The sequence below is a fragment of the Gossypium arboreum genome, chromosome 3 (assembly GCF_025698485.1).
Source record: "Gossypium arboreum isolate Shixiya-1 chromosome 3, ASM2569848v2, whole genome shotgun sequence".
In the NCBI taxonomy this organism is placed as follows: domain Eukaryota; kingdom Viridiplantae; phylum Streptophyta; class Magnoliopsida; order Malvales; family Malvaceae; genus Gossypium; species Gossypium arboreum.
This window is the reverse complement of record NC_069072.1, coordinates 136136452-136160772: the sequence shown is the minus strand read 5'-3', so window position 1 is coordinate 136160772 and position 24321 is coordinate 136136452. Positions and strand designations below refer to the sequence as shown.

Below are 24321 nucleotides of genomic sequence, written 5' to 3'. Positions count from 1 at the left end.
GATGTTCAAAAGATTAATTCATTAAGGGTTAAAGTGAATGGAAGGCATGCACCGGTAGGAAACCGGAAAGAGGAGGTGAGTCCATCGGATTGCTTAAGTACCAAACTCTCTTCGATCCAATCCTAGACATGCAAACCGTCATTGCCATACCTTAACGTCATGTATATTTCTAGGAAACCGATTTGATTAAGTCCTTTTAGGAAAAGTGATTAATTTTGGAAAATATCTTCATTAAGGAAGCTTTGCTTGTTTTCGTGTTATTTTGAAATAAATTCTTTTTTTGAAAGCGCGCCTAAAGCTATCTAATTTCAACATTTAAAATATAAATATTACCTATCTTAATAAAACATATAAAACCATAAAAATAAATAAGCGGCCTTATTACATTTAAAAGCCCAAAACCTCAAACGTAATTAAAAGGATGTCCAGTTCACTAGAAGAAAATCAAACTTTCGAGCGGGTGGCCATTCCAATTCCTCACACTCCAAGCCCACTATGGTTGGGGATTTCTGCGTGGATGAAAATAAAAGGGGTGAGTTTGGGAAACTCGGTGTGTAAGGAAAACCCATTCAAAGTCCAAGTCACTCAAGCCCATTGGGCCTAAGCCCATTCAGTAATGATGGTCTTGGGCGAGCCCTTTTCAGATTACAATAAAGCGGGCCTTAGCCCTTATTCAGATAACAGTATGGCCCATAGGCCCATTTCAAAATACATGCAACATCAATAACATATGCAAGCCCATTTGGGTAATAGTGGTCTTGGGCGAGCCCTTTTGATTACAATAAACCGGGCCTTAGCCCTTATTCAGATAAAAGTATGGCCCATAGGCCCATTTCAAAATACATGCAACATCAATAACATATGCAAGCCCATTTGGGAGACTACTCAACCCACCAATCACTACACTCCACCCGTACCACCATACACTTCATGTGGGGAATAGCTCAACCCACCCATTAACACTCTCACGATTCTTGACCTTTGTCTGCTCGATTAACGATAAATTGAGGCAAAGCCTCCGATCGTGGACAAGCCACTTTCAGTACTTCCTCCGTCAATATCCCGGTCCATGTATCGATAATAACAACATGGCATGTAGTAAATAACAACGATCAAACATGCATTTAAGTCAATTTAACCTAGGAGTATTTCAATAATTTATCTCTTAGGGGTAAAATTGTAAATTTTTCACTTTTAAAGGTATTTCAGATAATTTTTCTATTTTAGGGTTTTTCATGCATATTCCTACCTTTCTCGTACTACGAGAATCACGTCTGAGAGGTTCTTACGAATTGGGCCCGTTGGCCCATCATTCCAATTTTGGCCCATTAAGCCCAAAAATATCGAGCACGTAAATCATGCACTTTACGGTCAAATTTTGCAGCTTACCAAAAACATTAATCGATTTACCTCACGAGCATTCGCTTTTCGTAAATCTACAAAATACCGATTTTGAATTTTGGCTTTTCGACTTTTGCCGATCCAGACTAAGAAAGAGGGTGTTAGTTACACACCTGTTTGCGACGATATGATAAAGAGATCCACACACGAACCGCCTACAATTGGATTACTAACACGTTAATCTAACTATTCAAATACAAACTACATATTAACCCCTTACAATATTCGGCCAACCACACCTACAGATCATAGTAAGCTTATAAGAAATCAATAAGCAACTCATTAACAAATTTTTGTCAATGTTTACCACATAATCATAATTTCACTGCAAGCTGTCTTCCTAAGCAACAGTCACTAAATTATTTATAACTGGAGCTACAAAACTCCAAATCAAGTGCCGTTAATTTTTCCTGAAAATAGACTCATATATCTTTTATCCATAAAATTTTCAGAATTTTTGGTATGGCCAATCAATACCAGATTTTTCTTCAAGTTTCCCATGTTTCACTGTTTGACTAATCTGACCACTCTTTATTACAAATCAAATTTCTCATTGTACAGAATTCAAAATATGTTCTTGTTTATTTAATTAGAAACTAGACTCAATAATCTTTAATTACATAATTTATTCAGCTTCTAATTCATCTCCCACAATTTATGGTGATTTTCCAAAGTCACGTTACTGCTGCTGTCCCAAGCAGATTTATTACCAAATCACTCTTTCACACATACCTTGCATGCATGTTATTTAAACATGTATATCACCAATCAATCATCACATATCTATGATTTTACTTAAGTATAATCTCCATTTCATCATTTTAAAGCACAACATGTTAGCTGATTTTTCCTTTAACATCTAAGGCACATGCATGCTCATTTGTTTGGCTCAACTTCACCTATCTTCCATTTTTCATCAAAAGAACATGAAACAACAACCATTTCCTTCATTTTAATTCATGACTAAATGCTCACAACACAACTAAAATCAAAATATACTTCAAGAGTTAAGGTAGAATCAAGAAGAACTCATGAACCTCAAAATAGAAGCAAGGTACCAAGAACTTACCTTCAATTTTCCTCCTCCTAATGACCGAATACTCAAGAGCTTTCTCCTCTCCTTTCTCTTCTCTAACTTTCAGCTATGATGAACAAAGATGGACAAAACTTTGTTCTTTTCACCCTTTTCTTTTAATAAAACTTCATATTTCATCCATTTAATTCTTTAATACAAAAGACATGAAATTCTTATCATGAAACATTTACCTAACCCATTATCGTGAAACATTTACCTAACCCATTATCATGGAACATTTACCTAACCTATTATCATTGAACATTTACCTAACCTATTATCAATTTGTACCATAAATTATGGATATCAAGTGTACATTTTGTCTACAACAACATGATGGCTGGCCACTTCATGTAAAATGGGAGGTTTGTCATGCAAATCCTCCTATTTTGCACTCCTATTTATTTGGCCACTTTAATTTAGCCTATAGCATTTTCAAACATTTTCACATAGGTCCTATTTCATAATTTCACTCCTATTTCTTATGGAGCGAAAATTAACTAAAATTACCGGTTCTATCTTAAGCTTGGGCCTTTTAGAGGCCCACTAACGTAATTAAACCGATGCCAACATTCACAGGATTCCCGAAAATTGGGGCGTTACAACTCTACCCTCCCTAAAGAAATTTCGTCCTCGAAATTTACCTAATCCAAACAGATGAGGGTATTGCTGTTGCATCATCTCTTCTGGCTCCCAAACTCAGAAGTTTCCCCTTTCTTAACTTGTTGAAAACGAGCGACCAAAGACTCATCGTTCAACTGTTTTTCCTTAATCTGATCCACCCAGGTTGGCCTCACTTGCAACTCAGCCAACAGACTTCTATCATCATCTGAGACTCAGACGAGCAAACATTGCTCTCGGATCGGATCTGACTCTACGACTTAGAGCATCGGCTACCACATTAGCCTTGCACAGGTGATACTCGATCGAGCAGTCATAATCCTTAAGCAACTCAATCCATCTCCTTTGCCTAAGGTTCAGCTCCTTACGAGTCAACAAATACTTAAGACTCTTGTGGTGCGTGTATATAATACACCTTTCTCCGTACAAGTAATATCTCCAAATCTTAAGTGCAAATATCACTACCGCCAACTCTAAATCATGAGTCAAATAGTTTCCCTCATGAGGCTTAAGCTATCGTTATGCATATGCAACCACCTTACCCTCTTGCATTAACACGCAGCCTAAACCCACGTGTGATGCGTCCGCACACTGATAAAATCATTCCTAGACTCAATTGAATTAACACAAGTGCTTGGTCAAAACTTTCTTCAACTTCTCAAAAGCTTCCCGCTGTTTCTTAGTCCATACAAAGCGGTACTCCTTTCATTATCTGTTTTGTCGAGGTACGCTATCACAGAAAAACCTTCCACAAACCTTCTGTAGTATCCTGTCAGTCCTAGGAAACTCCGTATTTTCGACACTGACCTAGGCGGCTTTCACTCCAAAATCGCTTCAATTTTCCGAGAGTCCACCTTAATCCCCTCAGCAGAGACCACATGTCCTAAGAAGGTTACCTCCCTCAACAAAAATTCACACTTGCTGAACTTTGCAAAGAGTTCCTTCTCCCTTAATACTTACAGCACTATACGGAGATGCTCATCATGTTTCGTTTCAGTTTCAGAATATACCAGGATATCGTCAATAAAGACGACTACGAATTGATCTAAAAATGGTTGGAACACATGATTCATCAGATCTATAAACGCTTCAGGAGTGTTCGTTAATCCAAATGGCATAACCAAAAACTCGTAATGACCATACCGAGTCCTGAATGCTGTCTTATGGATATCTACCTCCTTGACCCTTAACTAATGATATCCAGATCGAAGGTCGATCTTGGAAAATACAAAAGCCCCTCTAAGCTGGTCAAACAGATCGTCAATCCTTGGTAGTGGATACTTATTCTTAATTGTCAGTTTGTTCAACTGGTGATAATCAATGCACATCCGCATTGTACCATCCTTCTTCTTCACGAATAGCACCGGTGCTCCCCATGAAGACACGCTTGGCCTAATAAAGCCCCTATCCAACAACTCTTGGATTTGAGCTTTTAACTCCACTAACTCCTTCGGTGCCATCCTATACGGTGCGATGGACACAGGCGCCATTCCAGGCAACAAGTCTATTCCAAACTCAACTTCTCGATTCGGAGGCAATCTTGGAAGCTCCTCCGGAAAAACATCTTGGAACTCCTTTACGGTCCTAACCTTATCCACTGTCAGTCCCTCCTCTTCCGACTGACTTACAAATGCCAAATAGGCCTCACAACCTTTCTGAATCCACTTTTCGGCTCTTAAAGCCGACACCACATTGGGAAAATAATCCCTTCGCTCACCTATCACTATAACCTCCTCATCCTTTGTGGTCCTTAACACAATTCGTTTAGCAGCACAATCCAGAGTCACTTTATGCTTAACAAGCCAGTCCATTCCCAAAATGAGATCAAACTCTCTGAACGGTAACTCCATCAGATCTCCAGGGAAAATCTTACCTTGAGTTTCTAAGGGTACATCCCTATACAGTTTGTCTACCCTAACCGAGTGACTCAAATGACTTAGTACAGATACCCCACTCACAATCTCCTCAGAGCAGTCCAAGTTGTCCATAATTCATTCTGTGGCCTCCAACCAATATTCCGCCACATTCGGGGCTATACCAGACGCACCTATAAAGATCTCCGCTCTGTTGGCCCGAAGTCGTTCAAAATCGATCCTCGAATTTCGTGCTGAACTTGTCTCGGCAACCCTTTCCAACACGAAGCATTGCACGTGATAGGGCATCATTCTCGACATGCGGTCATGAGACTCTACCTTTGTTGCCGGTGGTACCGGTGCATCCACCGTCGGCATATGTCTCAAGAAGAAGATCTCGCTTGAGCATTTCCTCGGCTCGTCCACGACCTCTTGTACTCATATCGCATTATCTTGATTACAATTTTATGCATCAATTAATATTCCGAGTTTATTACAGATGTTTTATGAATCGACAAGAGTTCGAGTTTATTTTCGAGAATCAAGTCTAGCTACAATTTCAGGTCTCTTATCGATTTTCCTATGGTTTCGATATCATCCTATCTAGAGTGTCCTAGTAGGGTTTCAGTACAGACAAATAATTCAAGAAAATATAGAAAAATTCAGAATACTTACAGACTTGAGCCGGAGATTCGGAATGCCACCTTCTAAATATCTAAATTTTGAAAATAGATTTTTTTCGCATTCTTTATAAAATTTTCGTTTTCGAAAATCTTTGTTTTTGTAAACTCATTCCACAGCCGAGTTGTTGCAACCTAGGCTCTGATACCACTAAATGTAGCACCCCAAACCCGGCCCAGAAGTTATGGCCGGATCCGGCATGCCACATCAAAAACGTTAAAAATATTTTTCCATTCTAAGTCTAGAAAATCGTACTTGATGTTCAAAAGATTAATTCATTAAGGGTTAAAGTGAATGGAAGCTGTGCACCAGGTAGGAAACCGGAAAAGAGGAGGTGAGTCCATCGGACTGCTTAAGTACCAAACTCTCTTCGGATCCAATCCTAGACATGCAAACCGCCATTGCCATACCTTAACGTCATGTATATTTCTAGGAAACCGATTTGATTAAGTCCTTTTTAGGAAAAGTGATTAATTTTGGAAAATATCTTCATTGCGGAAGCTTTGCTTGTTTTCGTGTTATTTTGAAATAAATTACTGTTTTTGAAAACGCGCCCTAAAGCTATCTAATTTCAACATTTAAAATATAAATATTACCTATCTTAATAAAACATATAAAAACCATCAAAAATAAATAAGCGGCCTTATTACATTTAAAAGCCCAAAACCTCAAACGTAATTAAAAGGATGTCCAGTTCACTAGAAGAAAATCAAACTTTCAGAACGGGTGGCCATTCCGAATTCCCTCACAGCTCCAAGCCCACTATGGTTGGGGATTTCCTGCGTGGATGAAAATAAAAGGGGTGAGTTTGGGGAAACTCAGTGTGTAAGGAAAACCCATTCAAAGTCCAAGTCACTCAAGCCCATTGGGCCTAAGCCCATTCAGTAATGATGGTCTGGGCGAGCCCTTTTCAGATTACAATAAACTGGGCCTTAGCTCCTTATTCAGATAACAGTATGGCCCATAGGCCCATTTCAAAATACATGCAACATCAATAACATATGCAAGCCCATTTGGGTAACAGTGGTACTGGGCCAGACCCCTTTTCAGATTACAATAAACTGGGCCTTAGCCCCTTATTCAGATAAAAGTATGGCCCATAGGCCCATTTCAAAATACATGCAACATCAATAACATATGCAAGCCCATTTGGGGAGACTACTCAACCCACCAATCACTACACTCCACCCGTACCAGCCATACACTTCATGTGGGGAATAGCTCAACCCACCCAACAACACTCCACAGATTCAATTGCTTCTTTGCTCAGTTAATAGTAAATTGAGGCAAAGCCTCCAGTACGTGGACAAGCCACTTTCAGTACTTCCTCCGTCAATATCCCAGTCCCATGTATCAGATAATAACAACATGGCATGTAGTAAATAACAACAGTCAAACATGCATTTAAGTCAATTTAACCCTAGAAGTATTTCAGTAATTTATCTCTTAGGGGTAAAATTATAAATTTTTCACTTTTAAAGGTATTTCAGTAATTTTTCTATTTTAGGGTTTTTCATGCATATTCCTACCTTTCACGTACTACGTAATCACGTCATGAGGTTCTTACGAATTGGGCCCGTTGGCCCATCATTCCAATTTTGGCCCATTAAGCCCAAAAATATCGAGGGCACAGAAATCATGCACTTTACAGTCCAAATTTTGCAGCTTACCAAAAACATTAATCGATTTACCTCACGAGCATTCGCACACTCGTAAATCTACAAAATACCGATTTTCGACATTTCGGCTTTTCGACTTTTGCCGATCCAGACTAAGAAAGAAGGTGTTAGTTACACACCTGTTTGCGACGATATGATAAAGAGATCCACACACGAACCGCCTCCAATTGGATTACTAACACGTTAATCTAACTATTCAAATACAAACTACATATTAACCCCTTACAATATTCGGCCAACCACACCTACAGATCATAGTAAGCTTATAAGAAATCAATAAGCAACTCATTAACAAATTTTTGTCAATGTTTACCACATAATCATAATTTCACTGCAAGCTGTCTTCCTAAGCAACAGTCACTAAATTATTTATAACTGGAGCTACGAAACTCCAAATCAAGTGCCGTTAATTTTTCCTGAAAATAGACTCATATATCTTTTATCCATAAAATTTTCAGAATTTTTGGTATGGCCAATCAATACCAGATTTTTCTTCAAGTTTCCCATGTTTCACTGTTTGACTAATCTGACCACTCTTTATTACAAATCAAATTTCTCATTGTACAGAATTCAAAATATGTTCTTGTTTATTTAATTAGAAACTAGACTCAATAATCTTTAATTACATAATTTATTCAGCTTCTAATTCATCTCCCACAATTTATGGTGATTTTCCAAAGTCACGTTACTGCTGCTGTCCCAAGCAGATTTATTACCAAATCACTCTTTCACACATACCTTGCATGCATGTTATTTAAACATGTATATCACCAATCAATCATCACATATCTATGATTTTACTTAAGTATAATCTCCATTTCATCATTTTAAAGCACAACATGTTAGCTGATTTTTCCCTTTAACATCTAAGGCACATGCATGCTCATTTGTTTGGTTCAACTTCACCTATCTTCCATTTTTCATCAAAAGAACATGAAACAACAACCATTTCCTTCATTTTAATTCATGACTAAATGCTCACAACACAACTAAAAATCAAAATATACTTCAAGAGTTAAGGTAGAATCAAGAAGAACTCATGAACCTCAAAATAGAAGCAAGGTACCAAGAACTTACCTTCAATTTTCCTCCTCCTAATGACCGAATACTCAAGAGCTTTCTCCTCTCCTTTCTCTTCTCTAACTTTCAGCTATGATGAACAAAGATGGACAAAACTTTGTTCTTTTCACCCCTTTTTCTTTTAATAAAACTTCATATTTCATCCATTTAATTCTTTAATACAAAAGACATGAAATTCTTATCATGAAACATTTACCTAACCCATTATCGTGAAACATTTACCTAACCCATTATCATGGAACATTTACCTAACCTATTATCATTGAACATTTACCTAACCTATTATCAATTTGTACCATAAATTATGGATATCAAGTGTACATTTTGTCTACAACAACATGATGGCTGGCCACTTCATGTAAAATGGGAGGTTTGTCATGCAAATCCTCCTATTTTGCACTCCTATTTATTTGGCTACTTTAATTTAGCCTATAGCATTTTCAAACATTTTCACATAGGTCCTATTTCATAATTTCACTCCCTATTTCTTATGGAACGAAAATTAACTAAAATTACCGGGTTCTATCTTAAGCTTGGGCCTTTTAGAGGCCCACTAACGTAATTAAACCTATGCCAACATTCACAGGATTCCCGAAAATTGGGGCGTTACAACTCTACCCTCCTTAAAGAAATTTCGTCCTCGAAATTTACCTAATGCAAACAGATGAGGGTATTGCTGTTGCATCATCTCTTCTGGCTCCCAAACTCAGAAGTTTCCCCTTCCTTAACTTGTTGAAAACGAGCGACCAAAGACTCATCGTTCAACTGTTTTCCTTAATCGATCCATCCAGTTGGCCTCACTTGCAACTCACCAAGCAGACTTCTATCATCATACTGACTCAGACGAGCAAACATTGCTCTCGAGATCGATCTGACTCACGACTTAGAGCATCGGCTACCACATTAGCCTTGCACGGTGATACTCGATCGAACAGTCATAATCCTTAAGCAACTCAATCCATCTCCTTTGCCTAAGGTTCAGCTCCTTCTGAGTCAACAAATACTTAAGACTCTTGTGGTCTGTGTATATAATACACCTTTCTCCGTACAAGTAATATCTCCAAATCTTAAGTGCAAATATCACTACCGCCAACTCTAAATCATGAGTCAAATAGTTTCCCTCATGAGGCTTAAGCTATCGTTATGCATATGCAACCACCTTACCCTCTTGCATTAACACGCAGCCTAAACCCACGTGTGATGCGTCACTGTACACAGTAAAATCATTCCTAGACTCCGACTGAATTAACACAAGTGCTTCAGTCAAAACTTTCTTCAACTTCTCAAAAGCTTCCTGCTGTTTCTTAGTCCATACAAACGGTACTCCTTTCATTATCTGTTTTGTCAGAGGTACTGCTATCACAGAAAAACCTTCCACAAACCTTCTGTAGTATCCTGTCAGTCCTAGGAAACTCCGTATTTTCGACACTGACCTAGGCGGCTTTCACTCCAAAATCGCTTCAATTTTCCGAGAGTCCACCTTAATCCCCTCAGCAGAGACCACATGTCCTAAGAAGGTTACCTCCCTCAACAAAAATTCACACTTGCTGAACTTCGCAAAGAGTTCCTTCTCCCTTAATACTTACAAAGACTATACGGAGATGCTCATCATGTTTCGCTTCAGTTTGAATATACGGGATATCGTCAATAAAGACGACTACGAATTGATCTAAAAATGGTTGGAACACATGATTCATCAGATCTATAAACGCTGCAGGAGTGTTCGTTAATCCAAATGGCATAACCAAAAACTCGTAATGACCATACCGAGTCCTGAATGCTGTCTTATGGATATCTACCTCCTAGACCCTTAACTAATGATATCCAGATCGAAGGTCGATCTTGGAAAATACAAAAGCCCCTCTAAGCTGGTCAAACAGATCGTCAATCCTTGGTAGTGGATACTTATTCTTAATTGTCAGTTTGTTCAACTGGTGATAATCAATGCACATCCGCATTGTACCATCCTTCTTCTTCACGAATAGCACCGGTGCTCCCCATGAAGACACGCTTGGCCTAATAAAGCCCCTATCCAACAACTCTTGGATTTGAGCTTTTAACTCCACTAACTCCTTCGGTGCCATCCTATACGGTGCGATGGACACAGGCGCCATTCCAGGCAACAAGTCTATTCCAAACTCAACTTCTCGATTCGGAGGCAATCTTGGAAGCTCCTCCGGAAAAACATCTTGGAACTCCTTTACGGTCCTAACCTTATCCACTGTCAGTCCCTCCTCTTCCGACTGACTTACAAATGCCAAATAGGCCTCACAACCTTTCGAATCCACTTTTCGGCTCTTAAAGCCGACACCACATTGGGAAAATAATCCCTTCGCTCACCTATCACTATAACCTCCTCATCCTTTGTGGTCCTTAACACAATTCGTTTAGCAGCACAATCCAGAGTCACTTTATGCTTAACAAGCCAGTCCATTCCCAAAATGAGATCAAACTCTCTGAACGGTAACTCCATCAGATCTCCAGGGAAAATCTTACCTTGAGTTTCTAAGGGTACATCCCTATACAGTTTGTCTACCCTAACCGAGTGACTCAAATGACTTAGTACAGATACCCCACTCACAATCTCCTCAGAGCAGTCCAAGTTGTCCATAATTCATTCTGTGGCCTCCAACCAATATTCCGCCACATTCGGGGCTATACCAGACGCACCTATAAAGATCTCCGCTCTGTTGGCCGGAGTCGTTCAGAAATCGATCCTCGAATTTCGTTGCCCGAACTTGTCTCGCAACCCTTTCCGAACACGAAGCATTGCTCGTGATAGGGCATCATTCTCAAGATTGCGGTCATGAGACTCTACCTTTGTTGCCGGTGGTACCGGTGCATCCACCGTCGGCATATGTCTCAAGAAGAAGATCTCGCTGAGCATTTTCTCGGCTCCGCCCACGACCTCTTGTACTCATATCGTATTATCTTGATTACGAATTTTTATGCATCAATTAATATTCCGAGTTTATTACGGATGTTTTATGAATCGCATAAGAGTTCGAGTTTATTTTCGCAGAATCGAAGTCTAGCGACAGTTTCAGTCTCTTATCAGATTTTCCTATGGTTTTAGTATCATCCTATCTAGAGTGTCCTAGTAGGGTTTCAGTACAGATAAATAATTCAAGAAAATATAGAAAAATTCAGAATACTTACATACTTGAGCCGGAGATTCGGAATGCCACCTTCTAAATATCTAAATTTTGAAAATCGATTTTTTTTTGCATTCTTTATAAAATTTTTGTTTTCGAAATCTTTGTTTTTGTAAACTCATTCCACAGCCGAGTTGTTGCAACCTAGGCTCTGATACCACTAAATGTAGCACCCCAAACCCAGCCCAGAAGTTATGGCCGGATCCGCCATGCCACATCAAAAACGTTAAAAATATTTTTCCATTCTAAGTCTAGAAAATCGTACTTGATGTTCAAAAGATTAATTCATTAAGGGTTAAAATGAATGGAAGCTGTGCACCAAGTAGGAAATCGGAAAAGAGGAGGTGAGTCCATCGGACTGCTTAAGTACCAAACTCTCTTCAGATCCAATCCTAGACATGCAAACCGCCATTGCCATACCTTAACGTCATGTATATTTCTAGGAAACCGATTTGATTAAGTCCTTTTTAGGAAAAGTGATTAATTTTGGAAAATATCTTCATTGCGGAAGCTTTGCTTGTTTTCGTGTTATTTTGAAATCAATTACTGTTTTTGAAAACGCGCCCTAAAGCTATCTAATTTCAACATTTAAAATATAAATATTACCTATCTTAATAAAACATATAAAAACCGTCAAAAATAAAAAAGCGGCCTTATTACATTTAAAAGCCCAAAACCTCAAACGTAATTAAAAGGATGTCCAGTTCACCAAAAGAAAATCAAACTTTCGAGCGGTGGCCACTCCGATTCCCTCTGACTCAAGCCCACTATGGTTGGGGATTTCTGCGTGGATGAAAATAAAAGGGTGAGTTTGGGGAAACTCGGTGTGTAAGGAAAACCCATTCAAAGTCCAAGTCACTCAAGCCCATTGGGCCTAAGCCCATTCAGTAATGATGGTCTGGGCCGAGCCCTTTTCAGATTACAATAAACCGGGCCTTAGCCCTTATTCAGATAATATGAGATGGCCCATAGGCCCATTTCAAAATACATGCAACATCAATAACATATGCAAGCCCATTTGGGTATGCAGTGGTCTGGGCCGAGCCCTTTTCAGATTATAATAAACGGGTCTTAGCCCTTATTCAGATAACAAGATGGCCCATAGGCCCATTTCAAAATACATGCAACATCAATAACATATGCAAGCCCATTTGGGGAGACTACTCAACCCACCAACCACTACACTCCGCCCATACCACCATACACTCCATGTGGGGAATAGCTCAACCCACCCATTTAACACTCCACGATTTGCCTTTTGCTGCTCAGTTATCATAGAATTGAGGCAAAGCCTCCAAGACGTGGACAAGCCACTTTCAGTACTTCCTCCGTCAATATCCCATTCCATGTATCGATAATAACAACATGGCATGTAGTAAATAACAACAGTCAAACATGCATTTAAGTCAATTTAACCCTAGGGGTATTTCAAGAATTTATCTCCTAGGGGTAAAATTGTAAATTTTTCACTTTTAAAGGTATTTCAGTAATTTTTCTATTTTAGGGTTTTTCATGCATATTCCTACCTTTCACGTACTACGTAATCACGCATGAGAGGTTCTTACGAATTGGGCCGTTGGCCCATCATTCCAATTTTGGCCCATTTAGCCCAAAAATATCGAGGGCACAGAAATCATGCACTTTACAGTCCAAATTTTGCAGCTTACCAAAAACATTAATCGATTTACCTCACGAGCATTCGCACACTCGTAAATCTACAAAACACCAGTTTTCGGCATTTCGGCTTTTCGACTTTTGCCGATCCAGACTAAGAAAGAGGGTGTTAGTTACACACCTGTTTGCAACGATATGATGACGAGATCCACACACGAACCGCCTACAATTGAATTACTAGCACGTTAATCTAACTATTCAAATACAAACTACATATTAACCCCTTACAATATTCGGCCAACCACACCTACAGATCATATTAAGCTTATAAGAAATCAATAAGCAACTCATTAACAAATTTTTGTCAATGTTTACCACATAATCATAATTTCACTGCAAGCTGTCTTCCTGAGCAACAGTCACTAAATTATTTATAACTGGAGCTACGAAACTCCAAATCAAGTGCCGTTAATTTTCCCTGAAAATATACTCATATATCTTTTATCCATAAAATTTTCAGAATTTTTGGTATGGCCAATCAATACCAAATTTTTCTTCAAGTTTCCCATGTTTCACTGTTTGACTAATCTGACCACTCTTCATTACAAATCAAATTTATCATTGTACAGAATTCAAAATATGTTCTTGTTTATTTCATTAGAAACTAGACTCAATAAGCTTTAATTACATAATTTATTCAGCTTCTAATTCATCTCCCACAATTTATGGTGATTTTCCAAAGTCACGTTACTGCTGCTGTCCCAAGCAGATTTATTACCAAATCACTCTTTCACACATACCTTGCATGCATGTTATTTAAACATGTATATCACCAATCAATCATCACATATCTATGATTTTACTTAAGTATAATCTCCATTTTATCATTTTAAAGCACAACATGTTAGCTGATTTTTCCCTTTAACATCTAAGGCACATGCATGCTCATTTGTTTGGCTCAACTTCACCTATCTTCCATTTTTCATCAAAAGAACATGAAACAACAACCATTTCCTTCATTTTAATTCATGACTAAATGCTCACAACACAACTAAAAATCAAAATATACTTCAAGAGTTAAGGTAGAATCAAGAAGAACTCATGAACCTCAAAATAGAAGCAAGGTACCAAGAACTTACCTTCAATTTTCCTCCTCCTAATGATCGAATACTCAAGAGCTTTCTCCTCTCCTTTCTCTTCTCTAACTTTCAGCTATGATGAACAAAGATGGACAAAACTTTGTTCTTTTCACCCCTTTTCTTTTAATAAAACTTCATATTTCATCCATTTAATTCTTTAATACAAAAGACATGAAATTCTTATCATGAAACATTTACCTAACCCATTATCATGAAACATTTACCTAACCCATTATCGGGAACATTTACGACCTATTATCATTGAACATTTACCTAACCTATTATCAATTTGTACCATAAATTATGGATATCAAGTGTACATTTTGTCTACAACAACATGATGGCTGGCCACTTCATGTAAAATGGGAGGTTTGTCATGCAAATCCTCCTATTTTGCACTCCTATTTATTTGGCCACTTCAATTTAGCCTATAGCATTTTCAAACATTTTCACATAGGTCCTATTTCATAATTTCACTCCCTATTTCTTATGGAACGAAAATTAACTAAAATTACCGGGTTCTATCTTAAGCTTGGGCCTTTTAGAGGCCCACTAACGTAATTAAACCTATGCCAACATTCACAAGATTCCCGAAAATTGGGGCGTTACAGAAGGCGTTAATGATGATAGAAATGTTAACGCGTCTTCAGTCGGGAACCAGATTCGTCGTATTGCGATACACAATAATCTTGGGGTACACATGTCTCGGATAGACCCCGATGCGGTGCACGCAGCTGAGTTTCCAGAGTACCCTAAAATACTACCTGCTCACCAGATAGCTGTATATTCTGATTCTAAGAAGTTGTTCGTAGGCCAAAGATTCGAAAGTAAGGAAGAATGTGTTTTTGCCATTAAGCGGTATTGTATGAATATATCAGTAGACTATAAAGTTGTAACGTCTAAACCGACATTATACATTGGAGAGTGTTGGAGGTCGGCGGAAGGCTGCAATTGGCGGATACGAGCTGCATTTATCCAGAAGTCGCAGATATGGAAGATACGAAAATTTGTTGGGCCTCACACATGCACTTCAACACGTATGACAGAAGATCATCGAAAACTTGATTCCAAAACTATCTGTACGTGCATCATGCCAATGGTGAAAGACATGCCTACCATTAAAGTTTCAATAATGATTGTCGAAATACAGGCACGATTCCAGTATCGAGTATCATACTGAAAGGCATGGATAGCTAAACAAATGGCAATGGAACAATTGTATGGAGATTTCGATGCATCGTACAATGAGTTACAGGGATGGATAGCTGCTATGAGGGAGTACGTGCCAGGGACTATCATTGAGTTGCAGACACGACCTTATTACGGGCCAGATGACTAACTACAATCGGGAAAAAGAATTTTTCATCGAATGTTCTGGACGTTTGATCCATGTGTGCGCGCATTTTCCCACTGCAAGCCGTTTGTGCAAGTAGAAGGGACCTGGCTATATAGAAAATATACACAGATCCTACTTCTTGCGATTGCTCAAGACGGCAACAGGAACGTGCTTCCGATAGCATTTGCCATTGTCGATAAGGAGAACATGGAATCGTGGGAATTCTTCCTTACCAACCTACGGAGGTATGTTATTAGCAACGATAATATTTGCATCATCTCTGATAGAGGGAAATGATTAATTGCTGCCATTAGGCGTTCTGGTATGCCATGGAGATTCGTTTACTGCATCCGGTACATCGCTGCTAATTTCCAGCGAGATTATAAGAATGCAGACTAGAAGAGACAAGTTGTGAGAATGGGTAAAGGATTACCTTATCTTTTCAATATAAGTTTTAATGTTTTAGGGCAGTGTTGTAACTTATCTTTTCTTAATACATATGCAGCGTACGAGTTAGAGCCACACATTTTTCGCCAAAGAATGACTCGACTTGAGAGCAACATGGAGGGTCAAACAAACACTTCTTTCCGACAGTGGTTGGGTACTATGGAGCCGTGGCAATGGACTCAAAGTTTTGACGAGGGCTTTCGTTATGGTCAAATGACCACAAACTTGGTGGAGGGGATCAACGCTGTGTTGTTAAAAACACGACATCTTCCAATTTCATCTGTCTTCTCAGTGTAGCGACGTAAAAATTTGTTTGGTTTCGGTCGCTAATTGTGGCGATCTATTGAAAACTTGAAAGCTTAAATTTGATTTTTAAAATAAATAGGGAGTCGCCACCGATCCTTTTCTGGGTGTGATCGGACACCTATTGGATTTCTTTTTAAAACGAAAAGAAGGCTGAGTTTAGGATCTACGTTAAAAGCCAGAGAAAAATTAGGGTTCGGGAGTCAATTACGCGCAAGAAAGGTATTAGCACCCTCGCGACGCCCAAAAATTGGTATCTCATAAACACGTGTTGTCTTGATTTTTTAAAAATATGAGTTCAACGTAAAATTCAATCGTGATCCGATGGACAAAAAACTAAAACTTTTAATTTTTGGTTTTTGGAAAGGATATATCGTTTTAACACAAGCCGAATAAATTCCATCCAACATAGCGATGAAATTTACGACTTAATGTTAAATCGATATATTGCCTCGATTATCGAAATTGATTAGAAAACAAGAATGTGATTTTTGAAGCAATGTAAAACAAAATTAATATGGAATAAAAGTAAAAGGGTAAAAGACATTGGAGCAAAGAACATACATGACAATAAAAATACTAGCTATGCTTTCAAGATTAAGTATAATAATAATGTCAAAGACCGGATAACAATGAAAACACACAAAATATTAAGAGTATATACACAACAAAATATATATATATGTGTACATGATATAATATATAAAATATAATATAGTATTAGAAATATATACATGATATGTAAAAAAAATACGATATTGAAAAATATATATATATATATATATATATATATAAATAATCTAAAACTTTAATATTTACATGATGTGTACACATGAGGAGAGAAACCTATTATACTATTATATAATATATATTCATATATGCTAAAAATATGTACATACATATACTGAAATTAACAACAATAATAATAAAGATAACATAGCAATGTACACAAAAAAAACATAAATAGAATACAACTGATAATATTGAAAATGTGTATATAATAATATATAATGCATAACTACAATGCTAAGAACGTATTAATATTAATAATAATACTAATGTTACATAAAGATATACTTATATATATTAACGATATACATATATAGTAAAATACATGGGTAATACGATATTTAATAATTACTTAATATGTATAGAAATAACAATATACCTAATAAATATAAAATACATATAATATGTACATATATATCAAAACATATACTTTGATTAATGATTATAATAGTAATGATATTAGAATACCAAAAACAATGTAACATAACAAAAATACTATATATATATGTATTCATAAATAAAGTATACATTATTATAATGATAATAAGCAACATGGCGATAATAGAAACGATAATACCATATAAAGAAAATACATACTTATACATTAAAATATACACTACTATTAATAACCAATATAATATTATAATATTAATAATAGCATGAAATTAAAGTAACTAAAATAACAATATATATAAGTATATACATATGCATATGTAATGCAACTATACATTAATATATAAAAATAAATAACAATGGATACAATAAGAACAAGAATACAAAAGTAATTAATTTAAGTAGCAAAATAACTGAAAGAAATTAAATTGAACTACAAACAAAACATTTGGGGCAAATTTTAAAAGAAATAAATGGCAAAGGACTAAACTTCATGCGCAAACAAACCGAAGGGACCAAAATAGCAAATATCCCCTACTATCGAAACGTTGCACAGCATGGAGGGGTCAGATCGCAAAGTAAAATAAATTATGGGGCCGAATCACAAAACATAATAAATCTGATTTAAAACACTGAAAATGTGGAAGGGCCGATGCGCAAATAGCCCTTCCACATTTAAAAACACGCGGATCTTGCGGTTTGCGGGTCGGGTCGACCCGACCCTGGGCCTAAACGGCACCGTTTTAGCTTAAACAGAGGGGAGTCCAAAACGGTGCGTTTTGGACCCCTATATAAGTCCAATTTTTTTTTTTTAAAAATCATTTTACACCGTGAGAAGAAAAAAAAAGAGAAAGAAAGGAAGAAAGGGGGGGAGAGAAGAAGCTCGGCCAGGGGAAGGGCTCCGGTCCGATCGTCGGACGGTCATCGGCGCCGGTGCCGGCCACCGTACAAGGTGGCCGGAAAGGTAAAATTTCTATTTTTTTCTTCTTTTTTTTGCTTTTTTATTATTCGTATTATATTTGTGTGTATAAATGAAAATGTGGATTTGTACGTATAAACAGAAAGAAACAGAAATAACGAAATCGATATTCACCTTTTTCACTGTTTTGATTCTGTTTTTGATGTTCAAATGCTTCGATTTGCTGCTTTTGTATCTAAGGGATTACTATTTCTGATTTGCGTATGAAAAATCTATATATCGAATCCTTTTTTGAAAGAAAAAAAAAACCCTTTTTACATTTTCTTCGTGGTCTTTATAGCCTATTCTCACTGTCTATTTGTTCCTTTGTTGCTGTTGCGTGTTTGACGTGCAGGTGGTGGTTGAAGACGGTGGAGCAGGTGGTGGCAGAAGCATGGGCGATGGGACATTGCGGCGCAAGTGGGTGATTAGGGTTTCAGCTTTTTTGAAACCCTAATTTTGGCTAGCTGGGTCATTTGGATTTGGGTATCTGCTGGGACTTGGGTAGTGGGCTGAAAATATTGTAAACGAGCTTGGGTCTGGTGGGTTTGTTTAGCTATTGGGTTGAGGGTAGGTTTAATTTGTATTGGGTGTTGGGTCTTGTTGATGTTATTGGGCTAAGGGGGTTAGTGGGTTAGTGTTATTTGGGCTGAAGGGATTAAAATGTATTTGGGCAAATTTTGGGCCCTACACTCAGCTACATTCTACAGGTTGGCTACCTTAATGCCAAGAATGGGTCAACAACAAGTTAACCAAATGGAGGCGGGACACGTGTTTGTAGAAGATGTCAGGGATGCAATTGCTGCAAACCGTCGGATGGCGAGGTCAATGACTGTAGAAGCATATTCACGACGTAATGAAACGTTTCGAGTTACTGAGACTATCGGTCGTCGACCCGGTATACCACCTAGATCCTATGGAGTTGATCTTCGAAATAGACGATGCGATTGCAGGAGGTTTCAAACACTTCATTATCCATGTGCAAATGTTGTAGCAGCTTGTGCTAAAGTCTCACTCAATGTAGAACATTTTATCGATGAAGTGTACACCCTTGCACGCACTAATATAAATGATATGTTAAAATGCATTTGGCTTTATGATTGGAAGTAATGTAGTACTTTGCGGTTGAATAGATGCATAATTGACTAGTTGAAAGTGAGTATATGAGAAATAAGTTACTTTGAATATGGAAAGATGTTGAATAAACGATCTAAAGAGAGTAAGAAATAAAATTAAATAATTCGAAGAGAGTAAGAAATTTTAATGTAATTTTGATATAATGTAAATTTATAGTTTTTATTTATTTGATAATTTTAATTGCAGATTTGCAGCAAATAGGTTCGTTGATTGATAATGAAAATAAGGGTCACATATCGAGTAACATTAATAAGATGGTAATGAAAATTTTATTTAATAGTCACATTATTTGTTGAATGAAATTATATTGTATTAACCATTTCGTAAATATAATAATGTCAGGTCGAGTACCGCGTATTGAGGGGTCGTAATTCAACGATCACCCTATCAGTACTGCAGTCTGTTATAAACCCCACTTTCATCCCCAGCGCCTGCGTAGATATAGCTACCTCCCTCTCAATATTCTTAGATTCTTGTTTGCTATATCCTCGTTTGAGAGAAAATCATAAACAATACGTGCACTAAGATTGTAAAATCTACTTAAAACATTCTAAAGGCCTCTCAAAATTGACTATTTGACCAGCTGACTCACAATTCAATCGTTCTATACCTTTTGTAATTTTAATTTAATTAAATAATACCAGTTAAATCAATTAACAAAAATAACATGATTTTCTTGTAAATATTAGATGAAAATAGTAAGTGAATGTCACGTTACGTGTTGCGTAACATTTAGCATGGTAGACGGCACCCATTAAAATATTCATATTAACTTTTGTAACTTCAAACAACATCAGCATTAGCCATTATTTTATTATAAGGCGAAATATGTGATTGTCGTGTAGGGGCAAATACTAATATTTAATGATTGAAATCTTAATTTTTATATTTTCATATTTTCTATTTTCAAATAATACTTGAAGTCCTCATCTCACGTTATGTTATTGACAAAAATATTTAAAAAGTTTTAAGTCCAAAAACTATTTTGAATTACAATCATTAATAATTATTATAATATTTAAAATAAAAATAAATAAATGATAATTATTTAATTTAGGAGTAAATATATATTAAAATTTTCTTATTAATAAATATCTACTTAATTTTTTAAAACATCCTTCAAAACCGATAATTTAATCTACAAACCCACCATTTTATTTTTCAATATTATCATTTTTAATTTTTATACTTTTTATATTATAAATTTCAATCTTAATTCAAATAATATCTACTAAATTTATTAACAAAAACAACATAATTTCTTTTAATATTATATGTTAATATCACCTTATGTGTGTGATAATATATTTATTGTATAAAATTATTTAAAATTAAAATATAAAATATAAAATATAAATTTATAAAAATAAAACATATAACATATTTTAACTTAATTCTAATGTAAAATTTCAATCGTTCTTTTGTGATTATTGGTTTTCTAGCCATTGTTGATTAATTGCCCTTTTTGTAATGGATGGTATATGGCTCCCATTAAAATATTCATAAATATAAAATTTAGATTTTTATTAATAATCAGAAGTCAACCAAATCAATAACCACTAAAGGCCTAATACCCATGAAAATGTACTATAATTAAATTATCATTTTGGTAGTTGTATTATTTTTATTAGTTTAGTCCTTATATTTTTATTCTATATATCCCGTTATCTCAATTTAATTTTATGTTACAAAAATTAAACCAATCAATGATACGTAGTCACGTGTAAAAATTTAGAAAATACTTGAAAATAAAAAAGGTATTAAAATTTAAAAAATTATAAAAGTTCCCCAAATCCAAAAATATTAGAACTTGGAATATTTTAAAATTTTAAAAATCATAACTTATTGAATTTTAATACTTTTGTGGAATTTAAAACTGTAAATTTAATAAGTTTTTAGTTTTTCTATATTTAAAAATTTTAACTGAATTTAAATATTTTGACACGTGGCAGCATGTCATTGATTGCTCTAGTTTTTTTTTAACATAAATTTAGATTGGGTCACGGGAATTATAATAAGTTGATAGAAATTTCACATTACGGTCCAATTTAAAAGCAAAACAAGCTGTGGGATATAATAGAATGCAAAGAGTGAAAGGAGTGGCTTGATGAATCAAAATACTAAAGAGAGTTAAGAGAATCAAAATGAGTGGCTTGATGAAGCTTGTAATTCTTGTCCCATGTTCTTTGTTCTTCGTAGCTTTAGTAAAGTTCCTTTATGATTACCTGTGGAGACCTCTCCGTATACAGCAAATGCTGAATTCACAGGGAATCAGAGGACCTCCTTACAGATTCATCCATGGCAACAGCAAAGAAGTTGCCAAAATGAGACAAGAAGCATTAAGCAAGCCTATGGCCTTGAGGCATGATATATTTCCTAGAGTGCAGCCACATATTTACACCTGGATCAACAAATATGGTAAGATCAATGCTTGTTTTCACTATGATTTCTAAGTTCTAGTTCTAAGAAAAGATTGACACTTTTGTTTATTTTCTTTGGTCAGGGAAGAATTATCTTTCTTGGGACGGTGTTCGAGCTGAACTTGTGATTTCAGAACCAGAACTAATCAAAGAGGTTCTAAAAAATAGTGAAAAAGCTTTTCCCAAAAGGAATCCTACAGTTTTCATTAGCAAGCTAGTAGGGAACGGGCTTGCGACAGTCGAGGGTGAAAAATGGGTGAAGCAGCGGAAGTTGGGGAATTATGCTTTTCATGGGGAAAGCTTAAAGGTGAAACACTCGTAACATGTGAATTAGTTCTCTAAATCATGCTTACGTATGTTGTTGCTTACATGTTGATGGATTGTTTGTCCAGAACATGGCACCGGCAGTAATTGCCAGCGTTGAAACAATGCTAGAAAAGTGGAAAGGCTATGTGGGCAAAGAGATTGAACTGTTTGAAGAATTTAGATTATTAACTTCAGAAGTGATATCGAGAACAGCTTTTGGTAGCAGTTACTTGGAAGGGCAGAAAATTTTTGACATGTTGAGCAAGTTGGCAATAATTTTGCACCGAAATTTTTTCAAGACCAGAATTCCTTGGATCAGGTACGTTCCCTCTAAGCTTAACTTATCCCTGAATTAAAATTGTTGATTCCCATGGATTTCGGGTTTTTTTCCATATATAGAGCTAACCTTGGTTTCCTTTTACAGCAAGTTATGGAAACCTGCTGATATTCTTGAGTCGGAAGAACTTGCAAATGAAATACAGGGTTGTGTGATGAAGATGATTAAGAAAAGAGAAGACAGAGTTGTGAGTGGAGAAGCTGATAGCTTTGGCAATGATTTTCTAGGATTACTTGTAAATGCCTATCATGATTTGGACGACAAAAACATGCTTTCACTGGGAGACTTGGTAGATGAGTGCAAAACATTCTACCTTGCTGGACAAGATACTGTTAATTCCTTACTTACTTGGACAGTCTTCCTTTTAGCAATCCACGGAGATTGGCAAGAGAAAGCTCGAAGAGAGGTGATTGATATATTTGGTAACCAAAATCCACATCCTGAAAGCATTGTCAAACTCAAAATTGTAAGTAAACTATCAAACCAATTCAATATATATCTTGTCTTCCATGGATTTGAATAATGACAGCAACATTAAATTATGTGATGTAATCTGACATACTGCTATTCTACAAAACAGATGACCATGATCATTAATGAAACTTCAAGATTATATGGTCCAGCAAATGGCCTAATGAGAAAAACTGGAAGAGAAGTTCAGATTGGAAAGCTAGTGTTACCTGCTAATATAGATCTCTATATTGCAAATGTTGCACCTCAACATGACCCTCAACTATGGGGAGACGATGTGCATCTTTTTAAACCAGAGAGGTTCGCAGAAGGAATTGCCAAAGCTACCAATTACAATGCAGCTGCATTTTGTCTCTTTGGAATTGGACCTCGGTCTTGTGTTGGTATGAGCTTTGCAACCACAGAAATAAAGATTGCGCTCTCCATGATTCTACAACGCTATACCATTTCCCTCTCCCCTGCTTATGTCCACTCACCAATGTCTGTTATCACCATTCAACCACAACATGGAATTCAAGTGATACTCAAATCACTGCACAGCAATGTTTAATGTACATTGTTGTTATGAATTCAGGGTTTAGCCTTGTTGGTTTACGAATTCGTCTTTAAGAGATGACATTTAATATGTTAATTAAATGTTTACTTTACAATTTTTTGTGTTAAAACTTTGATAACCACAATATAGAACTATGGTAAAATAAGAAAAAATAAGAGCACACAAATTTTACGTGAAATCGTTTCGGGAAAAAATGACCGGTGGAGTAGAAAAAATTCACTAATATTGAAAAACGAATGATACAGAAAAAGTTTCGACTACATCTATTTAAAGGTTGAAAAACTTCATTCTAATTAATGTCAAATAAAAAAAGTATAGTTTTATACGGATCTACTTGTACAGCATGGGATCCATACCGCGAAAGTTTCTGTATTTTATTTATTTAACAATGATTCAAGTCATACAAACATCTTATTTTACAAATAAGTACTTAAATTGTCTATGTTGTATTTCTTTTATTAAAAGAAAAAAATTCTCCCACATGATGTTATGCATACCCAATGGTGAGAATGATGTTAGAAGATTCAAGAAATGGGTAAATTTTGGCTACACAAATGATAATATTGGCAC

The 24321-nt window shown here is 36.3% G+C and overlaps 1 protein-coding gene and 1 long non-coding RNA gene across 2 annotated transcripts; one reads left to right on the top strand and one right to left on the bottom strand.

The window, feature by feature from the left end:
• Positions 1-6208: 6208 nt before the first annotated feature.
• LOC128290450 (uncharacterized) lies at positions 6209-8574 on the bottom strand. Its single transcript, XR_008280301.1, has 3 exons — positions 8388-8574; positions 7430-7471; positions 6209-6410 (listed from the first exon to the last, which is right to left on the bottom strand). It is a non-coding gene; the product is annotated as an uncharacterized LOC128290450 (long non-coding RNA).
• A 13107-nt stretch (positions 8575-21681) lies between these two features.
• Positions 21682-23929, top strand: LOC108475631 (cytochrome P450 CYP749A22-like). The gene is made up of 5 exons (XM_017777615.2): positions 21682-22079; positions 22165-22388; positions 22474-22706; positions 22812-23190; positions 23305-23929. Exons 1-5 carry the CDS (start codon positions 21806-21808, stop codon positions 23743-23745), a joined length of 1551 nt encoding a protein of 516 aa, XP_017633104.1. The 5' UTR covers positions 21682-21805; the 3' UTR covers positions 23746-23929.
• Positions 23930-24321: the final 392 nt, after the last annotated feature.

What these genes read in the sequence shown, in the direction of transcription:
- LOC108475631 (XM_017777615.2), top strand. Translation starts at nt 21,806, where the DNA reads ATGAGTGGCTTGATGAAGCTTGTAATTCTTGTCCCATGTTCTTTGTTC. An exon ending in ACCAGAATTCCTTGGATCAG is followed by an intron (nt 22,707 to 22,811) that starts GTACGTTCCCTC and finishes TTCCTTTTACAG; the next exon opens with CAAGTTATGGAAACCTGCTG. An exon ending in GCATTGTCAAACTCAAAATT is followed by an intron (nt 23,191 to 23,304) that starts GTAAGTAAACTA and finishes TCTACAAAACAG; the next exon opens with ATGACCATGATCATTAATGA.